The sequence below is a fragment of the Leopardus geoffroyi genome, chromosome B1 (assembly GCF_018350155.1).
Source record: "Leopardus geoffroyi isolate Oge1 chromosome B1, O.geoffroyi_Oge1_pat1.0, whole genome shotgun sequence".
In the NCBI taxonomy this organism is placed as follows: Eukaryota; Metazoa; Chordata; class Mammalia; order Carnivora; family Felidae; genus Leopardus; species Leopardus geoffroyi.
Genome location: NC_059327.1, coordinates 141,134,933 through 141,153,007, shown reverse-complemented (window position 1 = coordinate 141,153,007; position 18,075 = coordinate 141,134,933). Strand labels below are relative to the sequence as shown.

The 18,075-nt window shown below is 40.4% G+C and overlaps 1 protein-coding gene across 6 annotated transcripts in view; it reads right to left on the bottom strand.

Moving 5' to 3' along the window:
* The window catches only part of PAQR3 (progestin and adipoQ receptor family member 3), a 29,446-nt gene extending 12,064 nt beyond the window's left edge, over positions 1-17,382 (bottom strand). For 3 of the 6 annotated variants that reach the window (XM_045473635.1, XM_045473636.1, XM_045473634.1), the window contains exons 1-5: positions 16,987-17,370; positions 12,819-12,981; positions 7,992-8,147; positions 4,404-4,601; positions 1,719-1,809 (exon numbers count right to left, since the gene is read on the bottom strand). In XM_045473635.1, coding sequence (XP_045329591.1) covers positions 1,719-1,809; positions 4,404-4,601; positions 7,992-8,147; positions 12,819-12,981; positions 16,987-17,171 — 793 coding nt within the window. In that variant the 5' untranslated portion in view covers positions 17,172-17,370. Of the gene's footprint in view, positions 1-775; positions 943-1,718; positions 1,810-4,403; positions 4,602-7,991; positions 8,148-12,818; positions 12,982-16,986 lie in introns of all 6 variants that reach the window. The other 3 variants (XM_045473637.1, XM_045473638.1, XM_045473639.1) reach the window with 3 other exon arrangements.
* Between the last annotated feature and the right edge of the window lie 693 nt (positions 17,383-18,075).

Sequence of the window (18,075 nt, the reverse complement as noted above, 5' to 3'; positions counted from 1 at the left end):
GAGACTACTTTTATCTGTAAAGACTTTTTGTCTTGTATGGTCTCCATATGTCCACTGCTCTACTGTGCCTGTACTCCACACATTCAGCTACTTGGGGCATGTTTTATGTCAAGCTCACCTGGAAGAAAAGTGACATAACATTTGACCTTTTATAGGTGTCCTCTATTAGGTAACTGGGAACTTCAGATATGAATATTTTAAGGCATAAAAACACTACGGCCATAACTATGTAGTTCAGAAAAATTTCATCATTCAATTTTCTACATGTACTTGTGATGAAGAAATTAATAATAAAATAATTATTAATAAGGTGATATAAAAATGCATTTTGCCACAACTGTTTTTTGAGGAAAATTCTGCTCTGCATGAAGATGGTCTTCAATTAAGGGACATGTCCTTCTTATGTTCCTAAATCCTAACGTTTACACTCAGGTTCTTCTTGGTTCTCCACTTTTAAAGCTCAGTGGTGAAAAAACCAAGTGCACAGAAGAATGCCTGAGGTTCTGTGATCTATTCTCTAGATCAGGGTTTCTCATCCTTTCTTCTTCCCAACACACATCATAAGTGGCATAATCCTGTCTTCAATTCACTGTGGAAGATTCTTCACCCAAGAAGGAGGGACAAGTCTGCAGTTTGAATTTGAGCCACACACCTACTTCTACCTCCCCGAACCAAAAAAATCACTGCTGTATGCACTTTGTTATTCTCGACTCAAGCCAAAGGTCACCTGGACTTGCATCATTCTGTGCCTTACTAAACCCCATTTTTCACTTACGGGACTGAGGTGGAGGGACGTCATCATAGTAACAACTGCTAACGTGTACTGAGTGCTTACTTCTTGTGAGGAACCTTGCTGAATGGTTCTTGTACATTTTCACACGTAATCCCCACAATAACCCCATGAGGGAAAGTAGTATCTCCATGCTCAGATGAGGAAATGAGCTGAAAAAGTGAAGTAACTTATTTAGCTCATGCAGCTAGTAAGTGGGCAATATGGATTTGAACCCAAGCAGTCTGACTCTAGAGCTAAAGCTCCTGAACAAGCAAATACATGTTTTGGAGAACATTATTCATTCTACCTAGTATCCTGTTAGTTATTTTCTATCAGAAGTCTTTTTCTCTGGACTGGAGGATCAGGGAAATCTTTCCTTCTATTGAGTCACTAGCTTGTGTATATGTTGGGGACATGAAGACCCTTAACTTACATTATTTGTACTGGGTGCCAGGAAGTGGAAATGCAGATTGGTGATCTTTATCTATTTTTAGAAGCTCATGATGGATATATGGTAAAGTGGTCCTAACCCTGGCTTCTTTTCATTATCATCTTATTTTCCTCTGTCTCTTTTCTTCTTATTTTATGGATCTCTGCATATATAAATTATTTTTTAAGAATGAGTTGGTATATAAAGAAGTCATTGGTAATAGATAATTAGTACTTCACAAAATAAACAGTGGTTGGGAGTCAGAAGACTCCCAGCTTTGTCACTAGCTCCTAATTGTGAAATGGTAATGACCTCATCTACTACACTCAACTCGTGGTGAGGAGGAAAAGAAGTCTATGGAAGCCCTTTGAAAGTTAAAGTTTTAGATAACATTGGACAATAGGAGAGCCTTTCTATAGCCAATAATACTGAAATAACTTTTGATACTCTGAAACATACACCTCCACCATATATTTAGAATAAAGTCACAAAAAGCACTATAAAAGTGTTACTTACCTGGAAAGTACCGTTCTGGAACTTTGGAAATGTAGAATAGGAAAGCAAGAAGAGCAATCACATACATCACAATTACACGGGGTGCAAAGTCCTGAAAAGCAAAACATTTTTTCACAGATCTTCCTACTATGACTGAATTCCCAATTTACTGTGAATCTAATTCATTGATTAGGTAGAATTCAGAGGCAGAATTTAAGCCCATTAAATCTAAATTGCTTTTGTAGACACTAACCAATAATAGAAAACTTGTTCTCAATACTGTAGAAAATAGCCCACAGGAGGGAACAGAGAGTGTCCTAAAGGTTAGGGTAATAAAGGAGGTAGAGCTTGAACATGGCTGAAGGTCCTAAGGACACCCAACTCCACCAACATAGTTTCATGGGTGGAACACACATGGGGAATGGAGTTATCAGCTGAAGAAGCAAAACACTGAAGATCAGGGACCTGTGGCCAGAAAAGACTGCAGAGGTTTGGCCAAACAATGCAATGTGTTCCACTATCCCAGATAATGGTCCTCTTGAATACTACTTACTATATGAAGCAGTCCATCTCTCAGTTCCACTGGAAAGCTTTCCCTTGCCCTAAGAAAATTACCCAGCTATAATTTATTTTATAACAATTTTATATATTGTTATCAATTCTGGTTGTAAACCTAATACACCAAGAAGACATTTAAGAAATAAAGACAAAATTACTTCTCTCTACAAATATTTGAGAATTATCAGGGTCCTCCTGAAAACCTACATTCTTAGACTAATGAACATGAGATTTCTCATTCTAGAACACAACTGCAACCTATCCCCAGGATTAGCCCTTCCGGAACTTTTCATTTTTGGTTAAGTCGCTCTCTCTTTCTCCATCTTTTTATTTTTTAAAACTTTATGTTAGAGATAGAGAGTGTGTGAGCGGGGGAGAGGGGCAGAGGGAGAGGAGAGAGGGAGAGAATCTTAGGCAGGTTCTACGCTCAGTGTGGTGCCTGACACATGTCTTGATCCCATGACCCTGGGATCATAACCTGAGCCGAAATCAAAAGTTGTTCTCAACCCAACTGAGCCACCCAGGCACCCCTCTCCATCTTTTTAAAAGTATAGCTTATTGGAAAATTTCTCTGGAAGTCTCCCTTCTTCACTGGAATGATCTGTGATCACATTAGATTTCCATCTTTCAGAACCACTATTTTCCTAAACCATATTTCTATTTTAAAATTTCTGAACACAGGAAAGTTCCCATATTTTTCTGAATTTCTCAGAAATCCACTGGCTCAATAGGTCTGGTTCTCTTTGTCATTATAAGATTAAAAGGGATGTGTATACATCATCCCAAATTTTGGCCTCTTCTATGTCAATAACCAGTTATTCATTTCTGGTTAGAATTAAATCTAGAGTTGCATTTCACCATTGTTTTCTTTAACTTATTTTCAAGAAGTAAAACTGTCAGAGAAGTGATGTTTTCATAGATAACAGGATCACTGAAGTTCCTCATCACTACTATCTCACTTTTCTCCTAAATTCCTAATTTTATGAAGAAAACATCACCCTTTTTCTCAAGTTGGCAAAGTGGTCAGATCATATCACTCAATTTACTATATCACAGAACTTTCTTTTCTTTTCTTTCTTTCTTTTCTTTCTCTTCCTTCCTCCCTCCCTCCCTCTCTTTCTTTCCTCCTTCTTTTCTTTCTTTCCTTTCTCCTTTTCTTTTTTTCTTTCTCCTTCCTTCCTTCCTTCCTCCCTCCCTCCCTCCCTCCCTCCCTCCCTCCCTTTCTTCCTTTCTGTTTTATACCTAAATGCTTTCTACCATGCTGTTACCAACTTCATGCAGTGTGTGTAAAGCCTATTATCAGTTCCCTGGTCTTCTAAAAAAACTAGGATTTTTTTTTTTAATAAAACCTGCATTTAAATCCCCATATTTCAGACAAAGCTCTCACTGCAACAAGTATATCTGCTTTCTGCTAGATTTCTTGGCATACTTACTGATGTTAAAAATTCTTAAATTTATTCTCCAGTGCATATTTAAGGCATTTTTACATGGATCTCTGAGATCTGAAGTCTTATTTCTAATCTCAAGAATACTGAGGAGTTCTCACTGAGCCACTTCTTTAATGTACTCTGACTTGGCCCATAATACCTAACTCTTATAGCTCTTCTTTTACTTCTCAATATAATTTCCTTGATGGGTGGGACATGATCAAATCTTCATCACTAGTCTCAAACTCTGACCTAAATTCCAACCCCATCTCCACCTTTACATCTCACAGGTGCCTCGACTCAACAGGTCCAAGGAAAAATCTTTCCCAGCTCCTTTTCCTCCACAAAAATCAATCAATCAATTCCTCCTAGTTCCATATTTGCGTTATCACTGGCATTATCTCTGCCTTAGCTGACAAAGCTGGAAACTTGGAAGTCCTCCACTGATAATGACTTGGGTATTTACACACTCAAGGAGAGTTAAGAATATATCATTTCACAGAAAGATATCGCAGAAAAAAACAGTAGTTACACTTCTTTATCCTGCAAGGCGTACTTCTTTATATAGATGTGAAAATTATGGCATCAATATGCAGTTATAAGTATTTTCTCAAATGACAGAGACCCACCCACCTGGCCTGATAATAGTACTTTATCCAACATGAATACAACTGAAAGGACAAAAAAAAAAAGAAAAAACTATTGACTACATTCAACCTACCTGTACAATAGGAGCACCGATTCCTCCATTGAGCCAAACCCAGTGAAGAGTTGGGATCACTCCGTATCCCGAAACAGAACAGAAGATGATAGAACGGAGCCTCTGCCACTGCTGGGTGAGGTAATTGGGATGGATCTGTGCGAAGAACACTGCCAGGATCATGGCAAGCACTGTGATCAAGTACACTTGACGCCAGTACTAGAAGGAAATCAAATGTTAATTGTTACACAAATAAGAGAAGGAAAAGACTAATTCTGGCTTTTACATTATATGTAGAAGACTACTTATGTAGTTTTTTCATTTCTAAACATGATGAACTTCCTTCCTTACAACATTCATGTTCCATATAACTGTTAGGTTTCTTAGGAGGACAAACCAAATTCCAAAGAGAGCTAGTGGAAACCACACTTACTCATAAAAAAGCATTTTGAGTACCTATTATATGCCAGAGACAACTTCAGTCCTGTAGAAACAAAGCTGACTACGACATGGACTCTCTCAGTGAGTGAGCTCATAGACTATGGGAGGGACAGACATAAAGAAATGATTATAATCCAATGACAAGAGCTGTGAACAGAATGTGTGAACACAGAGGAGGGGGCAATTGTTACCTAGAGTGGCTAATAAATGCTTCACAGAGGAGATGATATCTAAGCAGGGTCTTGAGGAATTCATATGATTCTGTGGGAAGAGGGAGTTCTCAAGGAAAAGGAACAGAGCATACGGTGGGAAGGTTTTGAGAAGGGAGGCTGAAAGGCAGCGTACTGTGAGGCTAAGTATTTGGAACTGTACCACGCTGGCACTGGGGGAATAGCAGCGTTAAGAAGGAGATGACGGGCTTGCTTTTCAAAATGACTTATTAGAAATAGAACTCTGACATCAGTGTGAAAAACAAAGAGGTGACAGGAAGCCAACTAGAATATTAATTGGAATAACTGATTCAAAGAGAGAACAGGGGCTTGGGCTCTTGTTGAACAAAGAAGACAGATGTAAGCAGCAGATTCAGGAGACTTTTTAAAAATAAACTAAAATCTTAATGGCTGACTGGATGTGTGAGAGGGCAGTAGAAGATAGCTAGACTGTTCCCAGTAAGAAAGGCCATGCAAGTGGCTTTTACTAATGCAGCAAATGAGCAAAGATGAGCCAGGTGTGTGTGTGTGGGGGGGGGGGGGGGGGGGAGGGGGAAGCGGGAGGGTGAGGGAGAGAGAATGGGAAAGCATGAGACAATGATCATTTTAATTTTTTTTAATGTTTGTTTATTTTTGAGAGAGATGTTTAATGTTTGTTTATTTTTGCGAGCAGGGGAGGGGCAGAGAGACAGGGAGACAGAGAATCCAAAGCAGGCTCCAGGCTCTGAGCTGTCAGCACAGAGCCTGACGCGGGCTTGAAGACACGAATTGCAAGATCATGACCTGAGCCGAAGTCAGACACTTAACCAACTGAGCCACCTGGGTGCCCCAAAACAATGTTCATTTTAAAATATTTTAAGTCTGAAGGGCTTATAGAATATTTAGGTATCTAAATGAGCAGTTGGAAGCTCAAAAGTTAGCATCACATGGGGCAGAGTTCTTCAGCTGGGCTCCAAGGACTTCTGTAGGGCTACTAGCTCCCTGAATCCCATGTCAAATTGTTTGGTTAGTCTCTGCCCAAATGTACATTCTCCTGGATGGAGGGTCTAGAGTTTTCAATTGCATTCTCGAAGTAGCCTGTGTTCCTTAAAAGATAAAGAGCCACTATAGAAACCAGATATTTGGAAATGATCGGGTACCAGAGGAAAGAAAACAATTTTTCCTTTAAATAATCATTAGTTCCAGGGGCACCTGGGTGGCTCAGTCGGTTAAGCGTCCGACTTCGGCTCAGGTCATGATCTCATAGTCCGTGAGTTCGAGCCCCACATCGGGCTCTGTGCTGACAGCTCAGGGCCTGGAGCCTGTTTCAGATTCTGTGTCTCCCTCTTTCTCTGACCCTCCCCCGTTCATACTCTGTCTCTCTCTGTCTCAAAAATAAAATAAACATTAAAAAAATTAAAAAAAAATCATTAGTTCCAGTAGTTGTCTTTCTCTTACTTCTAGCTTTTCTGAAGAGAGATGCACAAAGTGTCCCACTAGTCTCCTGGATTATCAGGTATGTTTAGGAACAGGTAAACAAAAAACAGCTTAGGTTTCAAAGAAAGAAAAAGTAAAACAATTCAATCATTACATAACTGCACTCACAAGCTCCTAGCTATCAGCTTATTCCCTCAAATTTTCTAAAAGATGTAAACAGTTTCATGCAAAATCAGTAAGTGAAAGCTGAGCAGATAGGAGTACTTTACTCAAATCAAATCAATTTACAAGGTTAACTGCATATATGTTTAATTATATGCTTAAGTTCCAACATGATTAGGCCTAAAAAGCAAATGGCTCATAAGTAAGTGGCTACAATGAGTAATTCTCTTACTTCAAACCAAATTTATGATTTTCCTGTTTGCTAGTTTTACACTTCAGCTTTACTGGCAGTCATCTCTGTTACTGCGTAGAGACAAAGGTCCTACTTAAGAATTCCCAAGTCAGCAGAATCCTGTGCTGTAGCCAGTCGTCCCAGGAAGTGACGGCTGGGGAGTCTGGCTTGGAGCACCTGTGACATGCGGAGGGCTTGTGGAGAGGACAGGCTCTAGTCCTTGTGAAGAGGGCTAGGGGTGCCTAGGATGTGAAAACTGCCCCCAAGCAGCTCTGTTCTGGCTCTGAGAGGAAGAAACTAAAGGACAAAAGAAAAAGAAAAGAGTAAGGTAGGAGGGCAGGACTTTCTGAGTGGGAGGGCTTGCTGGGCCCAGGGGAAGATTCAGTTTGTTTCCTCAACTGGGACATGAAGTAATGAGGTAGAGAGTTATCTTCAATAGTTTGGCGGCCCAATATTTTTAGCTCAGGTGCTATATGATCTGATAGCAGGGCTTCAAATGGTGCTTTGCACAAGGACACAACTGACTTTTGTGACATCAGAGTCAGAAGGTAGAGTTGATTTAGAACTCAGAATAGATGCATATTTGTTAGTCACTTACCTCCTAGCTGGTCTGCCTCTATGCCTACCTCCAAATGTAAGACTAAGGAAAGGAAAACATATTTCTTATGAAGAATTGGGTCAACACACTCACAGACACACCCTTTATTTTTTCCACTGAAAGAGGAGTAAGGATCAGGGAAAATGGCAAGCAGCAGCCAGCTTCCTAATTTTATCAAGCGCTAACTTTAACTTCAGATCTATAGACACAACAATAAAAGACATGTAATGTGCATCTGAGGGATCACATAGCTATATGGGTTTAGTGGAAACGTAACTTTTGGTTTCGAGAAAATTAGTTTACGTTAGTTTCAAGAAAATATCTTCAAATACATATTTCAATGGAAAATTAGTAAAATGAGTATGGAACTGATAACAGATGTTAGAGATCGCAGGGCCATTTTGAAAAATGAGTTTATATATACACGAGACTCTTCTGTTTCTTCTATAACTTAATTATGTGTTTATTCAGAAGTTCAAAGGAAACATTCATGGCAATAAAACCCAAGACCTACATGAAAAGTAGAATATAAAATGTTTTAAGTTACTTACGTTATTACAATAAAAAGCATAAAATACACCAGAGACATAGCAGCCCAGTATTCCAATAGAAATTCCTGCATAATCTAATGCCATCCATCTTCGACAGGTTTTTTCTGATCGATGGCAAGAAAAAAGATGATAGCCCACAGAGCAAAGCATACAGACCTATGGAAAACAGAACAAATCTTAGCAAAGCTAAACAAAAAGAAATTAAAGCAACTCCTGTGTGGCATTCAGTTTCCTTTTTAAAAAAGTACCCACTGTAGAAGTAATCCATGTCCTTAAAAAGGTAATCAAAGAACACAGAATTGTATGATGTAAAAACATAAGCTCCTCCCACTTAATCTATTACCCAGGATTAGCCCCTGATAACATTTGTTATGTGTCCTTCTAGGTATCTTCAAAGAATGTATTGAACATGTATGATATACAAATCCACACAGACACATATGATATATACTTTTTAAAGTTAATCAAAGGGAATCAAATTATACATTCTGTTCTGCAATTTGGTTTCTTCACTTAAGACTTTTCGTGTCTGTGCAAGAGTTCATTGTATAGAGTTCATTTTTGGGTTGTGAGTTAAACACAGCTTTGTTGTGTCCAAGAAAAAATGATTATGACTTATGCTGACTTTATGTGTTGCCATATTGAGAGCAAAGCTAATCTGATTCAAGCAGCTGCTCTTAAGATTGATAAGGTTGTTATGGTTGAACTCCCTTCAGCCATTAAATACCTGCTGTGTATCATGCACTGGGGATACAAGGATGAGACCTCTATTCTCTGAGAGATTTTTCTGAAATGAATGAATGAACAGTGGTAATAGAAGAAGTCCTATAGGAAAAGTCAGTGCAGAGCACAGGGGAGGAGGGGAGGACTGGGCTTGTGGGTGTATGTGTGCATTTGGTGGGTGAAATGGTGGGGAAAAGAGCTTCACAGAAGGGATGCCACTTACACTGGATCTTAAAAGGCTGTTCTGGCATTCCTCAAGAATATAAATAAAAGTGCTCACATGTTTATTGGAGGGTCCACAGGAAAAGCAACATATTGAAAACACAGACCATTAAGGACTATCATGTGGCCCTCTCATAATACAATTATGACAAGTTCTACACATCAAAGAATTTTAACATCAATATGATGGGCTAGGTGTGATACTACTGAAGAGTTTAAGTGCAGTCTTACAGAAAGGCTAAGAAGGGAGGTTTTAAGAGTAGCCCTAGAGAGCAATGGCAAGACCCTATCCTAAGCCAGTGACAGTGGGGGTACAGAAAATGGCACAGATAGATTATATGAAGTAGGTCAAACTGACAAATATTTTGTAAGCAACTGCTAAGGCAGACAAATGGTCAGGTAGCTATTCCAGAATCTGGTCATTAAACAAACCTAATCAGGCACCACAGCCTCAATACCATTATTTAAAAGTGTACCTAGCCGCAATGTCATTTCTTCATCCATAGTCTAAAATCTTCATCAGTCTGTGGCTTTGGCTACTAAGCCACAAGTCAGGACTTCACTAACCCAATTAAATATAATTCTAAGAAGCTTGGTTATTTGTTTTCTCAGATTACCCTTGAGATTAAACACAGTAAATCCAGAGAATACCAAGGTACATATTTTCATTGACAAGGAAAGATCTCATCGTCACAATGTTGAGTGACACAAAACAGCAAGCAGAGATGATCATAGCTCAGAATTAGGTAGACAGGTAGGTAGGCAGGCGGGAGGCAATTGCTCATACACAAATGTCTGGGGGAACTTAACCAAAATGTCAAATGTGGTTACCTCTGGAAAGCAGAATTTCAAATGGCTTTTACTTTCTTCCATACACTGTTTTGTTTGTTTGAACTCCTACATGAATATATTTTATGGCAATAGTAAGAAATAGTAAAGCCAGTTTCATTGTGAAAAGGAAAATAAAGAGAAAAATTATACTTATCAAAAGGAAAGTCGAATATAGAGTGTTAGTAGAGAACACTGAGTTTTTAAAAAGTAAACCTATACTTAGTACGTTCTGTTTTAAAAGAAATGTATTATTATTAGAGTTCCTTAAAAAAAACTGCCTGAAAAATTATCTGACAAATGGAGTATGGTTTCAGTTCTGGGAACTTTCCTTCTGTGGAATATCTCTCTCCATCAAGGTAGACAGAAAATCAGAGTGTGACATCCTATATCAATCTCCTTGGCATGATAACCAAATACTTCAGGATCTGGCTTCTTCTTCTCCAGCCTCATCTTTCTCCATTCTCCTATGATCCAACCAGAAAGGTCAACACCTACAAGTCCAGAAAGTGCTGAACTATCTTTTGCTTCTGGGCCTTTACACAAACTATTTTTTCTGCTTAAATGCCCTGCCTCACTCCCTTCGGCCCTCCCACCTAGGTGACTTGATTTTTATGACAGGTTGGTTTTGTTCAGCACTGTATTCCCGATGCCTAGCTTAGTGCCTGGGTCTAGATAGGAGGCATTCAAAAAAATATTTGTGGAACTGAATGTAAATGAAATGAATCTAGGGAAAGGCGTGCCTATATTCTACTCTTCCCTCATACAGAAAGACCTCTAGGAAAGTTCAAAGCCCTTGAAATTACATTCTACTATTCTACATTCAGAATGTACTCTAATAATCTGGTTGGTAGGAAAACACTGAGCATATAAAATGGTACAAGTGAAAGAGGAAAAAATGTTATGTCTTTTAAAAATTACATGCAAATTGGGGCACTGGGTGGCTCAGTTGGTTAAGTATCTGACTTCGACTCAGGTCATGATCTCACAGTTCGTGGGTTCGAGCCCTGCATCGGGCTCTGTGCTGACAGCTCAGAGCCTGGAGCCTGCTTCAGATTCTGAGTCTCCTTCTCTCTCTGCCCCTCTCCCCCTCGTGCTCTGTCTCTCAAAAATAAATGAATGTTAAAAAAATTTTTTTTTAATTACATGTAAATCAATCCTTGTGATTTACCATATTGCCTGCTCACTCTAAGAATTTAGAAAAATTGAGCGAGCAAGTTATAAATTTAATTTCATAAAAATAAAATAACAGAAATGGTAGTTTTCAGTAGGGAAGATGTGCTGTCTTCAGCTGTCATTAGCATCTTGTCCAGAAAGATCATTGCACTAGTAGCTAGAACAGGATTTAACTGTCCTGCTCAGTAACCCTAGGCAAGTCACTGTAACATTTTGGGTGTTTTTTCGTTGGCAGTTGTAATTATTTCAGCTTTCCAGCTCTGCAATGCATTGTTTTCTTAAGCCAATATAAAAATTAATATGCTTTCCCTGAATTAACATCAGTTTTGGCTAGATGGTGAAGGAATAAAGGGAAGAGCTGGGGGCTGAGGAAAACATGTGGGATTCTCAAAGTAGATACTATCCATATAATTAACAGTAGAGTATAAACCAGTTCTGCTTATTAATGGTTATTAAGGGCATCTTAGTCTGTAAGATACATCTAAAAATTTAACTGTAAAGAAATTGATTCATTTTCATTTTCAAACCAGAGATGGATTCTTTTTTAAAAAATTTTTTTTTTCAACGTTTATTTATTTTTGGGACAGAGAGAGACAGAGCATGAACGGGGGAGGGGCAGAGAGAGAGGGAGACACAGAATCGGAAACAGGCTCCAGGCTCTGAGCCGTCAGCCCAGAGCCCGACGCGGGGCTCGAACTCACGGACCGCGAGATCGTGACCTGGCTGAAGTCGGACGCTTAACCGACTGCGCCACCCAGGCGCCCCAAGAGATGGATTCTAAGAGATGTTTAGGCTGCCATCAGGACAAAAATCAAACCTGAGAATGAGTATACTGTAAAAAATACTTAAAGAAAAAATAAATTTCAAATAATAATAACATAAAAATACAGGTATTCTTTCCCTTAAAGAAATTTAAAATTATTCCAGAAACTAGAATTAGGAAAAAAAGGGGAGGGGAGATGTTCCCAATGTGTTTTTGGTCATTTAACTCCCAAGTTTTAACTTGAGTTGAATGATGAAGGTCTGAAGTTAAACAACACATTGTGCAATATCTGTGTAGCTGGCTTACAGATACACCTTTCAAACAGCAGCCACAGGTTAACTGCAGGGAGTGCTGGCCTCTGTTTGGAAGAATGGAGATGATAGCTTTCTCTTTTAATTTTTTTGTTTTTCTGTACTCTCTGCATTTTATTTAATTTAAAAAATGTCAGCAGGATTTTGGTCCACATTTGACTTCTTCTTTAGGATTATTTGCTTTTAAAACTATTATATGTAACTGTTAAAGGAATTTTACAGATCCTTGAAGAAAAATGTAAGTGCTAGGGAACTAACAAATACAACAGGTAGAGAGGAGGAGAAACTAAAAGAATCTGAAACCAGGCAAGCATAAAAAGACCAAAGGAAATGAACATTAAAGCAACAGCAAAACAAGACGTTAAAATTAAGACAGTAAGGAAGCAAATGCAAAATCTCAGACCTATAAATAGGAAAAAGACGGGGAACACTTCTCAAACAAGTTTTAAGCAGTAACTAGTGTTCTATCTCTGCCAGAAAATAAGAGTACAGGGGTTCCTATCCTTATATATTTTTTATCCTTATCTTAATCTTACAACAGAAATGTCTAAAAAGGGAATGAAAAGGAAAGAAACTTTCTCAGTCTTTAAAGTCTGTTGGATTTCAAGTATACTCTAACAGTAAAGTCCAAATATACTCTCATAAAAACATTTTTGGTGCTTATATTATAAAAATGAATAAACTAACCTATATGCTATGTTGGGACTCTGTAAAGCAAGTAGTGGGCGTGAAGTAAGATCACTTGCCCAAGCTTGTCTGACTAAAGTTCTCTTTACCAATAATAGTGTTTGTGAAATGACTTACCTGGAAGCAGAAAAGACAAATAGAACAAATTACAAAATCTTCTCTGGATGCACTTGCCGAAGGTAACACTGATGTCATGTCATATATTCCCAGTGTAAAGAAGAGAAAGAAACCCAGCAAATGACTCCAGATATTTACCGTCTCATTAGATAAAATAAACAAACTGGAAAACAAACAAAAATGCATCTCAGATTTATACTGGCTTGTTCACTGTCAGCATCTAAAAGATTAGGGACAGTTTTGGGGGGCAGTTATCCAACACTTGTTGCTTTAAGCCCTTACCCTCATATTTGCCTTTTAAATACAACATCTCACTCTGCTCAATTAATCTTTAAAAGGATATTAAAAACATGTTTTTAATGTTTATTTTTTGAAAGAGACAGAGTGTGAGCAGGGGAGGGGCAGAGAGAGAAGGAGACACACAATCCTAAGCAGGCTCCAGGCTCTGAGCTGTCAGCACGGAGCCTGACGCCAGGCTTCAAATCGTGAACTGTGAAATCATGATTTGAGCTGAATTCAGACATTTCACTGACTGAGCCACCCAGGCACCCCTGTTTAATTAAATTTTTAACTTCATCCATGTCTCCACCAATCCTGACATTTTAGAGCTCTTTTGGTGCTCACCTTATTATCATATTTACCATTTCCCTCCTCATATGAGTTATTTATGTATAAATTCCTTCTTGTCCTCCAGCCTATCAACTCCCTGATGGCTGGCACCATCCTTCTTTATGACACCACTGTCCCAAGCATAGTGCCTTGCTCAGATTAGATGCTAAATGTCCATAGAAATGAATGTGCAGATTAAATCTGGATGTTAGCTACATACATACATGTTTAAAAGCAGGTATCTGAAAGCCTGCCAAGTATAAGGTCAGGCACAAACTTAAAGTACCTTTTTAGTACTCATCAAATGTAAATGCAAAATTAAACAGACTCAAGAGAAGCAGAATAAATACAAACTATACCACTGGAAATGTCCTTTAAGACAGGCATCTCAGGGGTAGTGCCTGGGTGGCTCAGTCGGTTGAGCGTCTGACGTTTGATTTTTGGCTCAGGTCATGATCTCACGATTTGTGAGATGGAGCCCCACGCTGGGCTCTATGCTAACAGTGCAGAACCTGCTTGGGATTCTCCCTCTCTGCCCCTCCCCGGCTTGCCTGCACACACCTGTGCTCTCTCCCTCCCTCTCTCTCAAAATAAATAAATGAACGTTAAAAAAAAAAAAAAAGATAGGCACGCTGGAACAATTTTGCAGTGGCTGTTTGAAACCAAACTAGTTCACAGGTGGCATGAGTTTCTCCTTTTTTTAGGAACTTTTTTTTTAGGTTACTTTTAATATCAGTACTACTTGCTCACTAAATGCCTAACTGCTTTGAGTTTAAGTCGTCTTGACAGCACAGGCTGGTGTAAAGTGCACCACGCCAACCACCAGTCACAAGGGTCACTGCTCCTGCATCCTCACCCTCAGCAACAAATTAGATCTGTGATCATGAGCAAGTCACTTCCAGCTCCTCCATTTTGTGAACTGCTTCCCCAGCTGTGAACAGAACTCATCAATAGAAGGTGACATCATGCCTAATGATTAAAATTCTCTTGCAGTTCTCCTGCAAAATCAAATCTTTTTGTTTAAACTAAGATCTTTGACGTTTACTGGTTCAGAATCCTTATAAATAAGCATTAACGTATATACCTCCAATGTACTGAATTGGTAGGAATCACCATGGTTCTCATTTTCCCACATCATAAACATAACAGGGTCTCACACTATCAATTGATTATCAAGAATAAAGTGAATCTTGTTATGAATTTCAGGCTTTACCCTGTACAAGCGTCAAGTATCAAGACCACTTATATTGGGGCAGGGGTAAGGACGCAGGAATGTGAAGGAACACCTGTAACTATACAACTGTTTTGACGATCAATACTCTGCTCTGCCTGTTGCCTCAAAACTTTTCACTTAGTGAAACCCAGTATACCCTGATTAACTGAACTGAGAGCCACAAGCTTTGGCATGCTCCTTCCAACTAACAGTGTTGGCAGAACAGCTGTGACATACAAAACCTCTCCTTCCATCCAAAATCTGTTCTGGTCACTCTTGACAGCCAGAAGAAGAGAGGGCAGAAGCTGAACCTGGAAAAGACCAAGCTGGTGGGACGAGCACTTGGAACAATATTCCCCGTAGAGAATCTACTCTTATGCTGTAAGAAGTTACCCATACTTTGTTCACCTTCAAAATCAATAATCATAACGATAACAAGTGAGTCACCATTTACCGAGGGCTTGTTAGGTGCCACACCCTGTGTAGCATTTTATATACATAATCTCATTTAATCCTTGATATTTTTTGGAACACACATTGTGATTACCCTCATTTTTACAAGAGGGGAAAATAAGGCTCAGAGAGGTTAACCTTTGTTCAAGGTCCCACAATGGTTAAGTGGCAGATCTGGATAACCAAGTCTTTTGGACTCAACAACCCAACATTAAAGCACTGTATGTATTTCGTTTCTCAATCCATGAGATTTGGACACTAACATCAGAATGCAGAGGACTATTGCTACGTGGGTATAAAATACTTAACGGCAATTCGCTACCTGCTCTGTTCTTGTGGACTCCATCCACATCCATAGCAGGGCCTAGCTCTGATTTCTTGTGTAATAAATTTATGCAAAGGAGACAGTGGGGGTCGGGGGGGGGGATAGTACATAGGACTCAAACTGTGAAGGCTTGTGGGCCATCCACTGAAGTAGGGATGGGCAGAAATGTGACTTTGTGACTGTGAGTCCAAAACACTTTCAAGACAGGACAGAAAAAACTGAGGAAAGACTATGCTCAAAAGAAGACCAAGAATCAGACGCGTGGTTGCTTCTTGAGCAACTTAACAGCCTACATTCCAGCGTTGGGGTTTGTCACCACGGTATCCTAGAGCTAACCAATATCTGCACCTTAATTCTCTTATGTTTAAAAATGTTTATTTTGAGAGAGAGAGAGCAGGGGAGAGGCGGGGTCGGGGGTGGGGAGATAAAAGGAGAGAGAGAGAATCCCAAGCACACTCCGAGCTGTCAGAGCAGAGCCTGATGTGGGGCTGAAACTCATGAACCTTGAGATCATAACCTGAGCTGAAATCAAGAGTCTGGATGGTAACCTACTGAGCCCCCCAGGTGCCCCTGTACCTTAATTCTCTTAAAGTGGAGTTCTATAAGCATATACCTAACACAAAGTTTTAACACAAAGTTATTCTTCTATTTTAAAAACTAGAACACTGGTTTTTCAGTTTTGTTTTTTAAAACCCAGGCTTTCAAGGGACTCATAGTTTTAAAGGTTTAGATGATGAAGAAAGTCCTTTCTTAGAAATGCTTCTAGGGCTCTAGTGGAGGGTGGTGCCCGTTATAGGCTCTCTTTGCTACAGCACTTTTACTACACAGCGTTTTTCACACTGGTCATTATGCAATAGAGTTATTACCTCTTTAATGCGTGTCACTCAGACCAAACCTTAGTTTCATGAGAAGAACAAGGGCCTTGTCTGCTGTTCTCTGCTTGACTTAGTATAGTACCCGGCACCTAGGAGGGGCTCCATAGTATCTGCTCAATGAATGAATTGGGTTTCTCTTTCTCTCTCTCTCTCTATATATATGTATATACATACACATACATATACCCATACATTGCATATGGCAATGTGAACTTGTTTTCTATTATATTATTATAATTTCCTATTATATATCATGTTAGGCATTTTATTTGGCCCAAAGCATCTGAGTTTCCACAGGGCTGCTCTAAAAATAAAGCTTAGGTATACACAGGGGCAAGTATCACTTGGCCATCGTCAGTGGGGTCGATTCTAATAAGCACCAAATGGGATAAAGGATCTAGAAGCCCTCTGTAAAATGCAAAGCGCCATAGGAAAAATTGCTATAGTGGTAATTATAAACATTGTTAACTGTTATTATTCCGTGGATCTGGCACCCGGGCGGGGGAGGAGGAAAGATAACGAGACGGGAGAGGTGGCAAAAAGGAATGAAAGGGATGGGGTAGCTAGGAAATGATAGGCACGGAGAAAAGCAGGGAAAACAGCAGGGACCCCAGACAAAAAAGGGTGTAGGTGGGGAGGAGGGGCTGCCGGCGCGCCCCCCAGGCGCGCCCCGCGGGGGCGGCCAGACTGTACCTTTTGATACACAGCCTGGAGGGCAGGTAGGCCCGGTAGCCGTCGGTGATGTACGGGTTGTCCTTGAGGGACACGGGGATCTGTTCGTAGGTGTAGAGACGGATGCCGCGGGGCACCAGGACTGGCCAGTACTGGTAGCTGCCCAGCTCGATGTAATGAGCGCTCTTCAGCAGCTTCTGATGCATCCTTCCCAGCCGCCGCCGCTCCCCGGCTGGGGAGCTCGCCCAGGCCCCGCCTCCCCGGGGAGGGGGCTTCGCCGCCGCCGCCCCCGCCCCGGAGCCCGCGAACGCAGCACGAGGTCCTACGGCCCCGTCGCTGCCCAGGCCCCGCTCAGAGCTCTGACCGGCCACCGCCGTCAGCGCCGCTGCTGACCGGGCGGCGTCGCAGCCTTCTCTGACGTCAGCGCGCCGCGGCGGGCCCCGCCCCTCGCCTCCTTTAGGGCGGGGCTGGATAGGCCTGGGTTGGTGCGACGCGAGAAAGGATGTGCTCCTGGGCTGGCGGCTCGGAGCCGGTAGTTCAGGCAGCTTCAGGCTCGCGGGACGCAGGCGGCTGAGTCTGTACTCGTCGGTGAGAAGAGCGCAGAACTGTGCAGGCGAACACAGGTGGTGTTTTCTTCAAGGGGAAAAGAAAAGTGTTCATTGGGAGAAAAATAAGAACAAGAGCTAACTTTGCTCCGTTTATTTTATGCCTAGAATCTCACACATAGCATTAGAAGGGACTCTGGAAGTTTAAGTAGCTGAAAATAGAGGAAAGATGATGCACAGGGAACATTTACCAAAATCGAGCATTACACTAAGCCATAAAGAAACCCCTAGCACGTTCAGAACACTGAAACCATTCAGGGTATGTTCTCTGACCACAATAGAATTACAGTAGAAATAAACAAGAAAACTAAAAATTCCCAAATGTCTGAAATGGAACAAAACACTTGTAAGTATTTCATGGGTTTGATGAAGAAATTACAGTGGAAATGAGGAAATCTACTGAACTGAATGATAAAGATGGAACAGAGCCAAACTTGGGGTGCAGCTAATACAGTGCTTAGAGGAAAAGTTACAGCTTTCTTTGTTTCTGGCAGTGAATTATGAT